At 38.4% G+C, this 19,383-nt stretch overlaps 1 protein-coding gene across 1 annotated transcript in view; it reads left to right on the top strand.

Annotated features, from left to right (window-relative positions):
• The window catches only part of psd3l (pleckstrin and Sec7 domain containing 3, like), a 116,894-nt gene extending 99,666 nt beyond the window's left edge, over positions 1-17,228 (top strand). Inside the window, 5 exon segments of the mRNA XM_046860455.1 lie at positions 205-275; positions 4,742-4,899; positions 5,485-5,629; positions 6,814-6,957; positions 14,026-17,228. Of these exon segments, the coding sequence (XP_046716411.1) occupies positions 205-275; positions 4,742-4,899; positions 5,485-5,629; positions 6,814-6,957; positions 14,026-14,226 (719 nt within the window). The 3' untranslated portion in view covers positions 14,227-17,228.
• Positions 17,229-19,383: the final 2,155 nt, after the last annotated feature.

The raw sequence follows: 19,383 nt of genomic DNA, 5'->3' as shown, positions 1-19,383 counted from the left end.
GTTCACCCGCGAGACCTGCGAGAAACGTTCCTGCGTTCGGATCGCTCGGTCATACGGCGTGAAAACGAAAACCTCATAAACCTCTTCCTTAGTGCAGCGAATGAGATGAGATTATATTGGTATTAAAGAGTGTTTAAACCTCATTTTGGTTTTCATTTATATGTTCGTAAGTTTGATCCATGTCTTTTTATTCATCTTTTCCAGCCCCTAGAGGGAAGAGAGGCTGGAAGACATTTTATGCTGTTCTCAAAGGCATGATCCTGTATTTACAGAAGGTACTCTTTCCTTTCACACGTTCCTCTTCGTCCTGTTGATGAACATGACTTTTAAATGAAGCGAGTGTTCGACAATATTGCAAATTTTTTATTTTTTTAATTCGTATTCCATTAACCTCTGTAATGCGATCGTAGCAGTCACTGCTTTCTGTTTTCAACTACATCAGCGCTGATGAACGTGCACCTGTGCGACTGCATTCATTTGCACGTGCAGCAACATGCGTTACATCGTCCATGCCTTCTTTATAATTATACTTGAGTTCCGAGTGATTTGAGTTCAGGTTCGCTTTCCATTACAACATAATTTACTTATTAATATTGAGCAACAAGGTACTTTTTATTTAATGTTTATTTTTGGCAGTTGTTTGAAGCCTCCTGTTTAGAAAAGAAAAAAAAAAGGACAGCGAGAGATATAAATAAATAAATAGATAAATAAATAGATAAATAAATAAATAAATAAATAAATCGAGAGCATAAGAATTGGAGTAGAAAATTATATTTGACTGTAAATGAATCCACATAGAATTTTAAAAAATGCAACTAAAACGTGATTAGAAAATTTGAATATTATTTTAAATAAAGTTGAATTATTTAAATAGAAACACAGAAATTTCTGTAAAAAGAAAATCCATTTAGAGCAATCATTCATTTACACATTTGGGGTTTAAAGCATTTGAACTGCCTGTAGAGAAAATACAAAAAAAAATGTTTTTAAAAATACTCTCCCCTTTTTCTCATCAGTAGATTGATCTCTCTTTTATTCCCAATGCCTGTTTTTTTCCGGCTCCTTTACGAAAGAAACTTTCGAGGAATGTTTGTTTTACGCTCTTGTTAATAATTAGCTGAACCTTGTAGCAAGTGTGGAGATTTTCGGGAAAATCGTGCGGTATGTAAATTTGGATATCAGACAATAAATAATATAGTGTCCATAGACATTTTCTCCGAAGTCAAAGACTGTTACTGCCTCGGAGATGATTATTAACCAATCTGTCATTTTTTTTTGCTTATTTCACCTTGAATACGATTTAGATGGTCTTGATCACATCCCTTGTTTCACAGAGCAGATATAGACTGAGCTTTCCCTGTGGTCCTGTCACAAAAAAAAAAAACACTTGTTCTTACTCTGAAGTCCAAGAGGATCTTGGCAAACTTTCTCCATTTCTTCCATCTAGAATCCATGGGGGATGCGTATTTTTACACTCGGCTGTATGTGGATGTGTCAGTCACAGGCTGTATATACATTACTGGAGGTGTGTGTAGGCTTTTTTGCGAAGCCAGATTAATGTTATGTTCCTTACATTTACGGGGGATGGAGTGCAGTATAGGGATTCAGTTTAGGTAACAATTTGCCGATTAGGTCATTGTGACTTGTGAAGATAATTGATTATGTAAAATGTTAAATGTATAAAGTGTATAAATGTGTAAAATGTATAAGCTTTTGGAGTTTTGTGGAGGTTTTTTTTTTTTGGTGCCATTAAAAGTCCTGAATAGCACAAGGAAACGATGCCTGTTTCCTAGCAATCTTAGTTGATGGACAGTTGTATAAAAAAAAAATGAAAGACTTGATGAAAGTGATTATCATGAATGCCGATATAAAGGTTTAATAATACAAAGCTAGCTAAATGTAGTACAAGATAAGTGAACTATTTTCCAAAGAAAATCTTAAAAGGCGAACAGTGACTTTGTTACCCAACTGCCCAGACTTTAGCAGAAAACCTCATCACCTGAGCTTTACATGGGCAGCACATGGGCAGCCGCTAGGAAACGAGAATGATGTTGCCTGCACTGTCCCGACTAATTTCAGCTCAAGCCGAACCGTGTGCCTGATGTATTAACCGTTGAGTGGCAATCATGTTGCATTAATCGCAGCAGCTCATCAGCAGTACACAGTGAATTGTTGCTTACGATTAGAATTTGAAATGGACTTTGGGCTTCGTGCAGAGACGAGGACTTTTCGACAGTCTCACACTTATCATAGAACATGACAGATTCATTTGCTTTCTCAGCCAATGTGGGCTGTATGGGGAGTCGGAGACTTGCATCAGCATTACGTGGGGAAAGTTAAACGTGTTCTCAAACAGTTGTGAATCAATTCGGATTTCGCAAATCGTGCAAGGTTGTTGTGCAGGTTTATCAGTAGTGCCTCCACAGTGTACTTTGAACACAATTTGCCTTTAAACCCCCAAAAATTCTGGTAAAGAAAATGTCAAAATGTGGAGTAAACGAATCTACATTTTTCTTTTTGCTGTTAAAAGATTTTTATTAACATGAGCTAAAAGCTAGAGCTACAGCTATTTTTTGTCATTATTTATGAACTTGGTTGAACTAAAACAGGCTTATTACTGAATATAGAGGTTGACCGATTAATTGATACCATATCCATACCGATAGTTTTTCCGGGTTGCATTTGTTTCTGGAGCGGCTGACAAGGTCCGCTGATGCCATGTGCTGGTTGGTTTTACACGGAGAGCGCTTTTATTTTTTATTTATAATTTATATCATGCTGGTGATGATGAAATCGCAGACGTGGTAACGCACGTGGTCAGATTAGCACCAGCCGCACAGCTCCCGATGTACACAGGACGACGTCTTTCGCCGTTCTGACTTATGAAGGTCGGTGCTCCCTGTGACTGTGCATGCAGCCTTGTACTGCCATCTGTTGGGGTGTAATATATATAATCTCGAAACTTTTTGATACCACATTGAATACAGTATTTTGATTTTGCAGATCCATTACTTTGTGTATTAGGTTTTCCTCTGAAAACCTTCATGAATATATCAGGTTTCATCTTAAATATTTAATTAATAAAATTTTCCGCCCGGCTCCATGCTCTTTTTCAAAATGTTACTCAGAGCCTTTACTGAGACACTGGAGCTATAAATCTCTGGTTAAAAATGGAGGCCGTTAAGCCCATCAAAGCTGCAAGCATCTGAGAACAGCTGAACTTTTTATGTGAGGAGTAGCGGCTCTGGAATATGAAAAGTGATAACCTTGACATCACATCTAACGGACTGAAGGCGAGTCGATAATGTTTACCCATTCGCCACACACACACATGCACAAACACACACAAACACACACGTGTCAGCGTGGCCTGAATTTATAACTCGGCTTCTCCTGCACCTCGCTGACCTAGTTAACACTTCTCAGTATAGCCACGAGCCCTGACAACACCTCCCACACGCTTATTTACCTCAGTCCGCTCCGGAAAGTTCTATCATACACGCAATAACTTTTGTATTTTATATTTTTAGAGTCTAGATATGTTGTTGAGCAGTAACACAAATTGTTGGTTATGTTTAGCACGGGTGTGTATTATTGTGTAATAGTGTGTGTATTGGTGAGGTTTGGAAGGTTTCTATTGATTCTCATGCAGTGACCTTTTCAAGAACTGCATACAATATGTACAGCTACAAATACTGTACTCCAGATATAGCCAGAATGCATAGGACTGGATAAGAGGAGTCTTGAACTGTCAGGAATGAGGTTGGATGGTGTAACATTTGCCCCACCTTCATACCCTCAATGATAATGTTGCTATATTTGGTATTTAGTTGATTTGAAATAAAAATAAAAAATATAAACAATTAGACATATATATATTGTGCATACTGACTCTGTCATACATTTCATACATATTGTTAAAACACTGGGACTGCACAATTTTCAATTCTCAGATTTCTTAATACCATTTCACTATTATATACTAATATTTATTAGTGCAATATATATTATATACAATTATATACTAATACTATTGCATCTTACTCGCTCACTCGACTTATTTTTTTGCATATTTTTTGCAATATATCTTCCATATTATTACATGAAATAACTTTCATATATATATATATATATATATATATATATATATATATATATATATATAAAATATACTTTCCTTATGCTTTATTACTATTCTTACCTTATTTCCTCTTCTCTTTACTGTTTAATATTGTTTTGATGTTTGATATTGCTGTACATATGACAAGTAAAACTTCAAACATTTATCGCATATAATGTTATAACTGCTACAATGAACGGAATTATGAAGGGTTAAAAAAAATCATCTTATTAATGAATAAAAAATGGTTATTGTTGGGAAATCATGAAAGGATAAACAGAGTGCGAGATCAGTACGTGAATATTGTTTGCTAAATAAATAAATAATAAAGAAGTGTATTATTTTCTGGTTTAAATACAAGCAGCTTTTCTAACAATAGAATAACTCAAAACCCTTAAATAATAACATTAAATAATATTTCAAGCACATCACTCAGGTCATGAGTAATACAGTACAAAGACAAATGAATCCTTGTAGACTTGACAGAGAAATGACGAACCAGAGCCACAGGTTTTCATCTGAAAGATAAACATCTTGAATGGTGTCATTTGAGATAAATTTGTGAATGTTACTGGAAGTAAAATGCTGTATTTCTTGCCTAAATGGAGTGTTGTCCTGCAGGACGAATTTAAACCAGAGAAGTCCCTCTCTGATGAGGACCTGAAGAACGCCATCAGCGTGCATCACGCCCTCGCAATAAAGGCTGTGGACTACGAGAAGAAGCCCAACGTGCTGAAACTGAAGACGGCCGACTGGAGAGTCTTCCTCTTCCAAGCCCAGTAAGAGTTTCTGACTGTCCAGGAAACACAGTTTATCAAAGACAGAAATGCCATCACTCACAGGACCACACTGGAGACAGGGGAGAGAACAGAGACCTCCCCTTGAACCAAAATCTAATTTCATGCTTGGGTTGATCGTGAAAACACATATATCTTCTCCTCTTAGTCTGTCCTAGCTGTTGCCCCCTACTCCCCCCTTCTCCTACTTGCATTAGTATTCATGACAAACTAAATAAAGGGCCTAATCAATAAAAAATAGACTGGCGCTCTCCTCCGGGACAATTTTTAAACATGTTAATTAGAGAAGTTCACTCAGTGACAGTAGTAAAGTACTACAGCACCTTAATAGGAAACAAAGTGAGAGCATTCCTGCACTTTTCCACAGTGTCGATATTTCCAATTGGGCTGGAACGCTGACACGGTAACATCGAGCGCGTTCAAACGTTATGGGCCGCATTTGCAGCGAAGATAAATGTACGCTGTACCGTTATCACGATACGATCCTCGAGCAGATGAATTTTAATCCGTTTAATAGTCAGGCTTTGATCATGAACGCTCGTTTATCGTCATTCGTTTCCTCCGCAGTAGCCCCGAGGAAATGGAGTCCTGGATCAGAGTCATCAACTCGGTGGCTGCCATGTTTTCCGCACCTTCTTTTCCCGCCGCCATCGGATCGCAGAAGAAATTCAGCCGCCCGCTGCTGCCAGCCACCACCACCAGGATGTCACAGGTGAAATCTAAAGCACAAAAGAAAGAATGCACGATGTCTCAGAACGTCGTTATTAGTGTCGTCTAGATTCTCAGTGGTACATGTAAAAGAGGTAATCACTTTTAACCCCGTCTTGCAGCACACTGGTGTTCTATTCCCAGACAGAATGAAAATAAAACTTTGTCAGTATATATATATATATATATATATATATATATATATATATATATATATATATATATATATATATATTATTGATCCCACAGGTGGGATTTATTAGGCAGCAAATGCACATTTTGGTCTCAAAGTTGACGTGTTAAAAGCAGGAAAAATGGGCAAATAGTGATGGCTAGACGACTGGGTCAGAGCATCACCACAACTGCAGCTCTTGTGGGCTGTTCTATCAAAAGTGGTCGAAGGAAGGAACAGCAGTTGCGATTCGCATCTCGATGCATAGCCAACGATTTGATACATCAAAGATACATATGAAACAGCTACCGATGCAGTGCGATCCGATTCCGATCTCATTCAACACAACGCGATTCAGTGCGATGCAATTGAAAAATACGATGCTCTGCAATTTGATATGGTGCAGATCGTCCGCTTTTATTTCTTTGGTTCAGACAATAAGCAAATGATCAATTTACTTAAGTGCCTTCCGACTTCTAACGCATGACCCTTTTACAAACGCATTTTTGTTGTGCAAAAAGAAAAAAGATTAAATAAACAATCTTTTCCTGTTGTGTCTGCAGGAAGTTACAGCTCTACCTCTGCCATGTTAATCTGTATTGTATGTGACACTCAGGACACGCCCTGGTCTCCGTAGCGTTGCAAAACGTCATGTTCACATAGCAGAACGCGCTCGAGAAACGGTTTAGCGATGAGAAAACGATTTAAAACATACAAATATTGGTCAACTTCTAAATAATAAAAGTAAAGCGCATTTTAAAAAATGAATAAATGATTTTTATTTGAATATGTTTAAAACGACGCATTAAAATACAAATGCCAACTTCTTTTTGCTTCACATTAACTTTTATGCCGATGCGCCGATGCGAATCGCTGAATCTCACCATCGTAGAACGTAGAGCAATTTGAACGGAACTCTGTAAATATGAGAATAATGGCGATGTATTTCGTGTTGGAGTGGATACATAAAAGTTTTTTAACTGGGATTTTCGTTTTACTCTTTATTTATATTGAAGGACGAGCAGCTGAAGTCGCACGAGGCCAAGCTGAAGCACGTCTCTACAGAATTAGCCGAGCACAGGTCCTACCCCCCCGACAGGAAGGTCAAAGCCAAGGAGGTGGACGAGTACCGCCTGAAAGAGCACTACCTGGAGTTTGAGGTAAAACGAACAGCGCTCGTGTTTGCAAGCACTTGTCGCGTTGCAATTGGTTTCGCAGAAAAGCCCCTGGTTTTCAGATTCCCACTGTCACTTCACGACATTCTTACACTCGTTATCTTTGACATGTTTTCTCGGCGGATGCTAGAACAGGGTTTACCTCCATTTTACAGGAATAATCTTGTTTAAACATGCTGACAGATGCGCCGCTGAACACTGTCTCTTTTATTTGAGCGAGTGACGGAGAAGAATAAAATTCTGAGCCGTTTTTTTTTCGGTCCTAATTAGCAAAAAGTCTGAATTAGGTGAATGGGAAACACAAGAAACCTCATTTCTCTCAGAACTTTGTCGGAATCTGCACAGGCTTCGGACTCAACACACCTTGTCTTCATGCGCTACATGAACATTTAATGAATGTTTGTTTAACTTTCTTATTACTTTGCCCCGAGCCGTCTTACAGCTGATATCAGACCAAGCTTGTTGTTTTTAGACAGAGATGTTACTAAACACTTCCATCTTGTATTCCTTGTATTTTGTACATTAATTCATTGATTGTGTTTATATAAAAATGTGAAGGCCGTTCAAGTCAAACTAGGACTTTTAATTGTGCAGTTATAAAATGGATGCTAGCGTGACGGTACAACAAAGTCGTACGTAGCTAGTGCGTCCTATTACCAATAGGTGGCGCACCAGTCCAGAGGCCGATAATCAAGTTGGCACACAACAGTGTTAGTGTGTGTGTAGAACAGCGTGTGGTGATAAAGTTTCTTGTAAACGAAGGCGTAAAACCCGCGCATATCTGCATAAGACTTTTGAGACTTTTTTTTCACTTTTAAGACATTTCAATGGTTTAAAGGTTTCAGAGAAGGCAGTAGTTAAACACTGGGATAAATGTATGAATGTAGCCAGGGAGTATGTCAAAAATGTATCAATTAATTAATAAATTAAAGGATTTGTTTTATTCCCATGAGAAGCTACTGAATATCTAATCTTAAACATATGTGCTAATGCTCAGAGTTTCTGTTCGAACCTGTGGCTACTCGATCCACATCAGAAACACAATTTGTTCTAGGCATTTTGCAAAATTGCTGCCAGTTCTTGCCATCGGCATCGTTTTGAACGTCTAGCGGTATAAATTCTTTTGTGTTTTATGTACAGCTTCAGGAATTTCTCTTAAAAGGAGAAAATTCTGACAATTTATCTTTTATAAATAAATAAATTGAATGAATAATTCAATAACTATCTTGTCGTCCGATAGTGGTACCGGTACGGATAGCTAGGTACCGGACCAGAACATATTTGCCAATGATCAATTAATACAGCACTCCTCAACCACAGAGGGTTAAGTTCTTTTCTCAAGGGCCCAAGACTGGCAGCTGGGTGATTCTGGGGTATAGACGAGGGGGTGATCGAAGGAGAGGATCAAAGTCCCGCCCCATCATTCTTTTAATGTAGAGAGATGAAGCGAGGGCTGCGTTTCACGTGCAGTGCTATTAGCGGTTGTGTAATGTATAAAATGGTTATCGATGGAGAAAGCAGACCTGCAAGACGATGGGAAAAAAAGAATTTTGGTATCAAATAAATCTTGGATGCCACTAAAGATCACATTTTTTAATAATAAGAAAGATAAATGTGCATTCATTCAGGAGGTTTTACTTTTAACAATGTTTTTTTTAGCCATGGATCAAAAAAACATCCTTTTCACCAAACACACACACACACACACACACACACACACACTCCCCATCCGAATAGTCAAACCCAGACATTATTCTTCTTGCATTTAGCAACAAACCCCACAACGCCACAATCTTAATTTACAATTGACCAAGCAAATAAAGGTCATTAAAGGTCACCGGCCAGTTATAAGCTGCTGCGACATGCCTCAGGCTTCCCACAACTCACACAACACAACAGGAGCATCCTGGAACCCGGTCAGTATTTGGGGAGTTCATCCATAGATTATATCTTGCAGCAGTGCAGCAGTGACACCATGCATCTCCGAGATAACGAGTAGAGCAGAGCTGAAAAACAGCACACATACCTCCAGGTTGGGCGCGATGAGAAGGAGGACGAGTGCTAGTGTGTGTTATAGCTTCATTTATTTTTTAGATAAATATGTTGTTATTTCCATTTCGGAGGTTGGTGATGCAGTATGACCTCTATATATTATTTGTCTGACCTGCTATTATGTAAATTCACAATTTAATCCCATATCTTCCTGTTAATTCCCATGGAAAGTTTTCAGTCTTAAAATTCGTGGAATTTTGCAACCCTAGAAATGAGGATCTCTTTCTTTCTATGAGATGTTAAACATTTCCAGTGTTCGTGTCCTGGTCATGACGGATCATTCATCGAATAAATAAATACGAGGCGCGGATATGAAACATCAGTCGTGTGCTTAACTGTGTCACATCGAGGGGCCGCTTGACAAGGAATGATGGACCTTTTCAAATAGCGGGTGGCAGGTGTGCTTGATGTACTGATGAGACGATTTGCAGTAGAGCCACGGAGCCTCCAAACAGCCTGGAGATCCAGACTAACACACAAATCAGAATTCACTACTGAAACTAACGTGTCACTTTTTTTTTAGCTAATGTTGTCACCAATTTGAATACTTCTCATTTACGGCATACTTCACCAGCTGGAGATCATCTTTTTTTTTATTTAATACTTTACAGCACAATGAAATTTTACAACGAACATAAACTATATGGAAAAAAAAATATCGGGACACGTGATGGTTTTTGAACCATATTTGGTTCTTCCCCAAACGTTACCACTATATTACATATGATGATGCGGGAGCAGGACATTTTCTCTTCACTTGTACCAGGAGACTCAAGTCTCTTCCTGCATGACCATACCCCTGTGCACCAAACCATCTCTTAAAGATATGCTTTACATGGGTTGGAATGTGGGAGATCTCCTGCTTCGAAGAGCTGACCTCAACCCTTTGGGGTGAATGAGAACACTGTCTGCTTCCCAGACCTTCTCACCTCAGCTACATCAGTACTTTAGTAACATTCTTGTGGCTGAATAAATCTTAAGAAATCTTCAAAATCTAGTGGAACATCTTCCCAGAATTTAAATTTGTATTTGGAGCTTGGCAATGTACAGAATTTCCTGCACCATTTATATACATGGTAATGCGACATTAAAGTGTAAATAGAATAGCGTCTGCTCCTTTCCCCCGTCCGGTTTGCAGCGCTGCACTTCAGAGCTCTCGACTGGGTGCGGGTGGAGTGGAGTGATCTCCTGCAGCGTGCTTCAAACTCTAAGCGCACCTCCCTCAGATCTGCACAGCAGTGGCACGAAACTCTTTGGAACAAAGCCCCTGGACTGCATCAGCGTCAATTGCCACTAATCAATCGGCTCTTTGTGTATCCCTCTTCCTCTGAACACGCTCTACATCAAAGACAGCTAGAGCGCAAACATCCTCCGGCTAGCCGTCTAATTCATGTGAGAGCCACGCAGATGTTTCAAGACCGTGTTCTGTCATGGACTATTTCTCTGGTGGGATTTTAGATCGATGTTCCAGAAGCGTCTTTAGTTCCTGATCATTGTGGTTGTGTGGCCGTGCTGTGAATTGGTTTAGTGCTGCATGAGGAACATTTTGATTTAGCACTTAGAGTAGAAATGAAGCTTGTTTTATATACAACCCCAGTTCCTAAAAAGTAAGGACACTGGGTAAAATAGAAATAAAAACAGAATGCATAGATTTGCGAATGTCACAAACCCATATTTTATTCACAATAAAACAGAAAACATATCAAATATTGAAACTGAGTAAATGTACCATTTTGATGAAAAAATAGGGTAATTTTGAATTTGATGCGTACAACACGTCTCGAAAAAAGTTGAGACGGGGCAACAAACGTCTGGAAAGAGTAAGTGGAACAATTTCAAAAAAATGTTCAACATAAAATTGCAAAACAGTTGAATATCTTATCATTTACAGTACAATATAAAATATCATCAAAAGTTTCATGACTTTCAAAACAGTCATGATTATGTAATGGAAATCACTGCATGGGCTGATGAATACCTCCAGAAATCATTGTCTGTAAACACATTTTGCCGTTTCATCCACAAATGCAAGTTCAATTTTTATCATGCAAGGAAGAAGGCATGCGTGAACATGATCCACAAACACTGCCATCCTCTCTGGGACAAAGCTCATTTAAATTGTATTAAGGCAAATTGGAAAATTTTGAAAACCATGTCCTCCGGACTAAAGAGGAGAGGGACCATTTGGCTTGTTATCAGCGCTCAGTTAAAAAAAAGCCACATCTCTGATGGTATGGGAGTGCATTAGTACCTGTGGAATGGGCAGCTCACATATTTGGAAAGGCTCCATCAATAAACGGAATAAACAGGTTTTAGAGCAACAAATGCTTCCATCCAGTAAGTATCTTTTTCAGGGAAGGCCTAGGATATTTGAGCAAGACAATGCTAAGTATCTATTCCAATAGCATGACTTTGTAGTAGAAATGTCCGGGTTTTGAACTGGCCTGCTGCAGGTCTAGATATTATGTTTTTCATAAAATGCTTAATATTTATGATATTTGCAAATCATTGCATTCTGTTTTTATTTACATGTTGCACAGTGTCTCATTTTTATTCTTATTGGGGTTGTATGTGATGACTTTTTTTTTAAGATTTACATTTATGGCATTTGGCAACCTTATAAAGCTCAACTTAGAATTATCGCATTGATACGACAAACCAGTTAAGAGTTAAGGGTTTTTTCAAGGTCCATTAGTGTCAGCTTCCTGGTACTGGGATCTGATCTCACAACCTTCTGATCAGAAGTCCAACAAGTTCTCAAAAAAAAATGCAGCTCTTCAACTCTACCCACTCTCAGGTCCTAAATGAAACCCTTCATCCAAACCTTCATGTCCGTGTGAGTTTCCTTCGTTCTCCGGGTTTCTCCTGCATTCCCAAAACATGCTGGAACTGGATTGGCTACACAGACTTGCCCATGAGCCATCCATGGTGGATGAATGAAGGTTAACATCATATACAACGCAACAGTCGTTGTCGATGTTTGCACTTGATTACTGCACCATCACGCACTTCGCATCGTGTTGTTTTACATAATGCCCTAGTGTTCCCGGCATCGCAGTGCAATCACACAACCAGGAATCAAATCCAGGACCATTTACTCCCTCAAAGAGGAATGAGTTTAGAAAAAACCTTTATATTTCCTGTGTTTTTGGGGAAGCAATCGATTCTGCAGGAAACTCCTTTCGGCATGGTGCAGATCGATAGCTCTGTCTGTGTGTGTTACGCTTGAGTGATTAAAGCTCAGCCTTTAATCAAAAGCCTCGATGCTACATTACCTTGTGTGGTGTTTTGAAAGATGTGTGTGTTTATTTTAAAACACAGGACTCCTCGTTTGGCTGAAGTGTTTAGTTTTATGGCGTCAGAGTGTACGAGTGTGGCTGAGTGCATGACTCCAGAGTCTGAAATACAGTAACCTATGATTTATGAAGCGCTGCGTGTTCTCGACAGGTAGAACAGACACATTCCGACGGCATCTCTCGGCCCCCAGGCAGAGCCTGCTGTAGGCGGGAACGTCTTTATAATGATACATGCGGGAACACAGTAATCTTACCTCTGCAGGTTTATCCCGTTTCGGTGTCAGTCGCTTATTAACAGCCGAACGGTGCCAGTTAGATTTCTTATTATAGAAAAGGTTGGTGGAGTTGTTAGTGTTTAAAGTTTTATACTAAGTTCAAACTTTATACAATCTTCCTGGATAGTGAGGCTCAGGTTCGGTGTCGAGCTGAGAAATATTACATCTAAAGATTTTGACCTACATTTATAGCATTTGGCAGACGCCCTTATCCAAATCAACTTACATTTATCTCCTTCATTCTACTGAACAGCTACAGGTTTAAGGGCCTTGCTCAGGGGCCCAGAGGAGGCAGCTTGGTGCGGCTGGGATTTAAACTTACGGCCTTCAGAGCCCAATGCCTTTTCAACTAAGCTCCGGCTACCACCCGCTACCACCTCCCCATAACTGGCAGTTCATTATACAGATGTTTTTTTTATATTTGAAACTGAAGCGATGTGAAAACCCAGAGATGTTGATCTGTCTCAGACGTCGCTGCTGCTGAGTAATCAAGTGATTTAAAAAAAATGTAGACTTCCAGCAAAAATATATTGATTTGATCTTGAAATAAAATAACTTTTGCATATTTTGTACAAACACTTGCAAAAAATAAATACTTTTTTAATTATAAGGACTATGATTTCATTACATTTCAAAAATGTAAAATTCGAGTGAATCATATACTGAAGTCAAGTGACTCCAAAAATTTGGACTCCCAGTAAAAAGATTGTGATTTAGTCTTAAAAATTTTTATTTTAATTTTTTTGTACAATACACTGTGATCAAAAATTAACGTTTTTTTTTTTTTTTTTTTTTAAGTAAAGTACCATGATTTTATTACTTTTTTAAAATGTAAAATTCGAGTGAATCATATACCGAAGTCAAGTGACTCCAAAAAAGTAGAATTCCAGAAAAAAGATTGTGATTTAGTCTTGAAATGTAAAACTGTTTGTATATAATTTTGTACAAACACTTGTATTTTTATAAAAATAAATAAATTAAACTTATTTATTGTAAATACTATGATTTCATTAAGTTTTAAAAATGTAAAATTCGAGTGAATCATATACCAAAGTCAAGTGACTCAAAAAAAAATGTAATAATTTTGTACAATACGCTATAATGGTGATCAAAAATTCCAAAAAAAAAAATTACTAAAATTTCAAAAACGTACGTTTCGAGTGAATCAAATACTGAAGTACGGCATCAACAGCACATTTGTGAATGAACAGACATTCGAGTATTTTTGGAGTTAGTAAGTGACTCCAAAAATTTAGACTTCCAGCAAAAAAGATTTGGTCTTCATTTATTATATAATTTTGTACAATACATTAAAATGAATGTAGGTTTCTATTTATTGAATTGTATTTAATTTGTCGGTAGTTGGTCACTTTTCAGCCCTGGAGCTGATCTTTTTTTTTTTAATGGCATCTCTTTTTTAACGTTTGCAGGAAAACCGCTACGAGACGTACGTGAAGCTGCTGAAAGACGGCGTGAGAGAGCTCCTGGGTGCTAAAGAGAACGATGCAGCTCTGAAGAAATCCCAGTCCAGCCCACACCTCAACCAGGAGTCCCAGCCGGCTGCGGCCAAAATCAAGCGCAACACGTCCGAGAGGAAGGACTACCGTCCCGAGACGCCTAAAGTCACATAGGCGGCGTGTCTCCGCCCCTCCCCCCCACCCCCTCTTGAAAACAAGAGCCATTCTTCACAACACGTGAATCTATTTCAATGTCATTTATTAATCTGCCACTGTTGTAAACGGAAAACTGTTGTGTAAAATGTAATCGAATTGATACTCGTCCTCTTTAGATCGACCCGTGTTAGTGTAGCTGTTCGTAGGAGACATTACATCCGTGTGGTCCTTTCATTTCGTCTCAGTGTCGTCGAACATCGTCGTGATTCGTCCCCCCGCGGCGCGTCGCGTCTCGAAACTTTATTCGACAGTCAAGCGCCGATTTTCGCAGCAGTTTCTTTGTGCATACAGTAGGCAGCAGACGTGTTGTTTTCTCCGAAGGTCATTTTAGTACGGAAATGAAGTGAACGATTTGAGAACCACAGTTTAGAAGCATGGAAGGCTTCCAGAAAGAACTGACAGGAGACTCGAATTTGTGTTTTTCCTTTTAAGTGAGAGAAACGTTCTTCAAGGATCTCCGAGGTTTTATTTTTTTGCATTACGGTGATGCATCAGGATGTACATAAGGAACGAGCGCACCGGGTCGCGATCCGTAACTCGGCACGGTCAGCGGATTAATCCTTTAATGCTATAGCAAAATGTAAAAATAGACCCAAATATTTCTCACACACACACACACACACACACACACTTTTCATTCTCAGTTATACCAGCATGTTACAGCAGATTAGAAACTCAGAAAAAAAGGCAGTTTATTATTTTATAACGATGAACCCGAGGTACTTGCGGCGATCATTTGAAGCGAAGTCGAGTTGTATTTACAAAAAAAAAACTAACGCGGCTTTTCAGACTTGATGTTCGTCATCGGTGCAGGCGAGCCAATTATTTTTTTAAACTCTTCAGATGAAAAAAAAGTATTCTGCTTTTTTTTTTTTTTTCTTTTTCCGCATAGTGTAAATGCCAACGCTCCTTGTATTTTATAATCTTATATATTTGAATTTATAATTCTCAGTTCAGGACATTATTGTTGTAAAGATGAAATTAGTATTTATAGTGCACTTTATGACTTAGTTCTTCAGTTTTGAGTATTTAGAGCTTTATTTGAAAGAAAAGAAAAAAAAAAGTAGTAGCGATGCATTTCTCGGCTACATCACCGTTTTTTTTTCAGGCCGTGCGTATCGTGTTTAGCTTTATCGAAGGTACTGAGCTGAATGTACTTTACTTTTCTCTCTCTCTCTCTCTCTCTCTCTCTCTCTCTCTCTCTCCGTCAGCTCGAGCTGTAGTGTCTAGTTTGTCGGTGGTTCCGTAGTTTTGCCCTCGGTATGTTGTTGCGAAGACGAAGTTTCCTTTCCGGAGGCTGTTTTTTTTAACGATGCTGTAAAAAAAAAAAAAAGGAACGCATTCTCTGATATTGCTGTTGATCGAACACTAGGAAAATATTTGACACTTCCATTGCTAATTGCACAAGTGTTTTTCTTTTTTACGTTTCCTCCATCGCAGATCCACAGTTTTCAGCTATCGAAAGGGTCGACTAAATTTCGAACGCGTATCGATTAAAAACTATAGTCAGGCATGTTTGAAGATCTTTCGAGTTAGTTTATGCAAATCCCTCCAGTCATAAACGATGTTTACTTGAACTACACGTATTGAAATATGTAGGACACTTTATTTTTTATTATATTTAGGATTTTTTTTTTTAAGAATTGTTTTATTCGAGTACGAATATGGATTAAAAGTGAGCAGAAAAGTGTGGATAGAATAGTTACAAGCTCATTTATAACAATTTAACAATTCGGATGTGTTTTTATTTTTCGTGGCGTTTATGCTACACGGCTTCATTCTTCGCTCATACCACTATTTTGAAGCGACAATGAGGATTTAATTATTATTATTCTTAGAATTATTATTATTATTGAAGCACTTAATATCTACTTTTAGCTTTCTGCTTTCACTTTCAGCTAAGCTAATGTCCAGCATTTAAACTAGTTTCTAATTCTTTTTTTTCTTTCTTTTTTTTTTTTTTTTTTAACTCTCCCACATTCTGGGAGTTGAAATAAAAAAAATCGACGAGCTCGACACATAAGTACACGTTCTGACCAAATAGTTTCCCTTGTAGATAGAGAATGTTTTTAATTTTAGCAGTACTTCTTTTAGCGATAAAAAGTAGTTTTTAGGAATTAGTTTTATTAGCAAGAGGACACACACACACACACACGCACTGAATCTGAAAACAAGCGTGTGCGTATGTTCATTTTAAATGTCGTTTTCGATGTTTGAATCACAGTTTTTTCTTAATTCCACTCACACCGACTTCAAGTACTAACCATAATAATCCATTTTATTCAGACTGGAATGTACGAAACTGGACGGTGTACATTCTTTTGTTCTTCGCATAGACTTTATTGCCTTATTGAAAAATTCTCAAATAGCTCCAAGCTTTTTTCAGGTTGCTGTAGCAAACCTCGTGCTGAAGTTCCAGTCCAGAAAACTTAATCCACAAGAGCATAAAGGTGATGCAAACAGAATCGAGACCCCATCAGGACACGTCCGATGTATTTAAAAGAAATGGACAGTTGTCACGATGTAAAAACCAGATATGACGTGGTTCAGGAGAGGGTTAAGATTTGGGTCATCGGACACCATTCGGTGAGGCCGAGTATAAAACGTGCCCATTGAGTCAGACATTGATCTTTAAACTCTATATTCTCATGTCATCGGTGTTCGGATGATGCACCTTAGCCTTCTGATGAACCGTTTGGTCTCCAGACACCACTTAGAAATCTCTCTCTCTCTCAAAGCTGTGATCTTGTACAATCCTTTAACTCTGTAAATGCTGTTATATTGTACTGTTCAATATAACTGTCTCCCTGTGTTCAAGCGGTCCCACTTTCCTGCTCGTTCAGAGTGGTCTCTTGGCATGAGAGCGTGTCTTACGCCCTGCCGCCAAGATCAGGGACACAGTGCTGGTGTCATACAAACTGTAGACGGTTTCAGTGAATAAAATACAGTATTTAATTCAATGCCTCACGTCTTGTTGTTTTTATTTTTTTTTATCGTTGGTGTTTTTGTATTTATATACACTATTGCCAAAAGTTTGCAGACACCTGTATGTATAGAATTTCACCAATTTGCTCTTCTTATTTCCTCCACTCTTCTGGGAAGATGTTCCACTAGATTTTGGAATGTTCTTATGGATATTTTGTTCATCAGACACAAGGTTGATATAAAAGGCAGGTAGGTGAGGAGACCTGGGGTGCAGTCAGCGTTCACATTCATCACAAAGGTGTTCAGTAGGGATGAGATCAGAGCTCTATAGCAGCAAGATCTTCCTCTCCAAAGCATGTAAACCAGACCTCCAAGGAGCTCACTTTGTGCACAGGGGGGGGAATCACCATGCTGGAGCAGGTTTTGTGTTTCCAAGTTCAAGTGAACGCAAAATTTTATTATAGCGCCATCTAAAGACATTGTATACAATCGAGTGCCTTCAGCTTTGTGGTAACAGTTTGAAAAGAACCGCATATAGCAGGAAAGGTCAGGTGTCCCAATACTTTTGTCCATATTGTGTACATTCCCAATGACTTAAATGCATTTGCCTTGAAAAACGTTGGTGAGCGAACTAATCAAATGATCTGCGCTTCACAGAAATCGCTCTTAGGCAAGGAACCGGCACAGCCTCCTACAGAGGAAGAAAATACCAAGTAACCCATGGCAACACAAGAGCTGATTTAATAAAACAATATCAGTGATAATCTTTGTGTAAATGCAGCACTCAGTAAAATGTCTCGGCTCATCACCGGCTCTCTTTCCAGCAGGTGATCCTATTATTTAACACACAGTCGCTATGGAACTGAATCGTTTGGATTAGAATAATTTCTCACCATTTACACATGTGCATAACAAATATTTGAGCTGCTTTCAAACAGCGATCCAGTGGTGGAGAAAGAACACAAACCATGGAGTTGAGTTAAAGTAGAGACCCACTCGATAAAATACGACACAAGTACAAAACTGTTTGCCTTCAAATGAACTTGTGTCTAAAGTACTATGATTTATTATAACTACAATGTTACTATCATCATTTTTATCACTTTGTTTAATCAACTCAGTTGATGTGAAAAGACTCGAATGTGACTCTCAGCACACTGATCTATTAATAGAATGATATAAATGACTCAAACACTGATTGATTTCTATTACAATGATCATGAGCCCAAAACCTTCTTTTCAACTGCTTTAAAAAATAGTGTAAATAAAACCACGTGTGTTGTGGTGAGTTCGAGTCTGGAGTTTCTTCATCGTTTATTCCTCTCTAAATGTTCTGCTTGATGTTGAACTGATGCTGAACTGTATGTTGGTGATCAGTAGATACACAAAGCGCCAATCAAAACGAGTTGAAATTAAAGCGTGTGCTCGACCCTGATTGGTGACTCGCTGCGTGTGTGAACAGTTACGTTTTTATCCACAAATAAATACAATTTTGATTTTGCAAAATGTAGTTGAGTAAAAAGTTAAATAATTCACTTTGAAATGGAGTGAAGTTGAAGTAAAAATCTCCCTAAATGGAAGTAATTCAGTGAAGATATGTGAAAAAGCTACTTAAGTACAGTAAGAAATGTTATTTACTTAGTTAATGTCCACCATAATTTGAATTCTTCTCATAACCCTGGTTTCTAACACTTATATCAGTAAATGCTTTGTATATATTGGTATGTCACTGATGCAAATCTGGACCAGTATTTAAAAAAGGTCTAAAATGTTTTTGGATTGTAACTGTTGCCACCCTGATAGAAGCAGCACTGATTCAGTGTAAACAGGGGAACTGGACTTCCAGGTACAAAGTGAAGCACAGTAGGAGGAGGTGATGTGGATGGAGCTTTCAGGTTGTTAAGATGAAACGCAGGCAGTTGGTGGAAGTGGAAAAAATAAAGCAAAAACTAGAGGCTTTACATCTATGGGTAAGTGAAGGACATTAGACCTGTGCGAGTAATCAAATGTCGTTTTGAATGTGTCTACCAAAACTCGTACAGAGGAGCAGGAGCAAGATCATCATCATCATCATAATCAACAACCAGCTGAAATCAGCATTTACTTCCACACACAACCAGGACATGTTCCAGAGTTAACAGCAGCTGAGCAGCGCTAATGAAATCGTTTTCAGAGTAATAATTCTGTCCC

The sequence above is a fragment of the Silurus meridionalis genome, chromosome 11 (genome assembly GCF_014805685.1).
Source record: "Silurus meridionalis isolate SWU-2019-XX chromosome 11, ASM1480568v1, whole genome shotgun sequence".
NCBI lineage: Eukaryota > Metazoa > Chordata > Actinopteri > Siluriformes > Siluridae > Silurus > Silurus meridionalis.
Note: the sequence above shows the minus strand (reverse complement) of the source record. Positions and strands in the feature narration are given on the sequence as shown.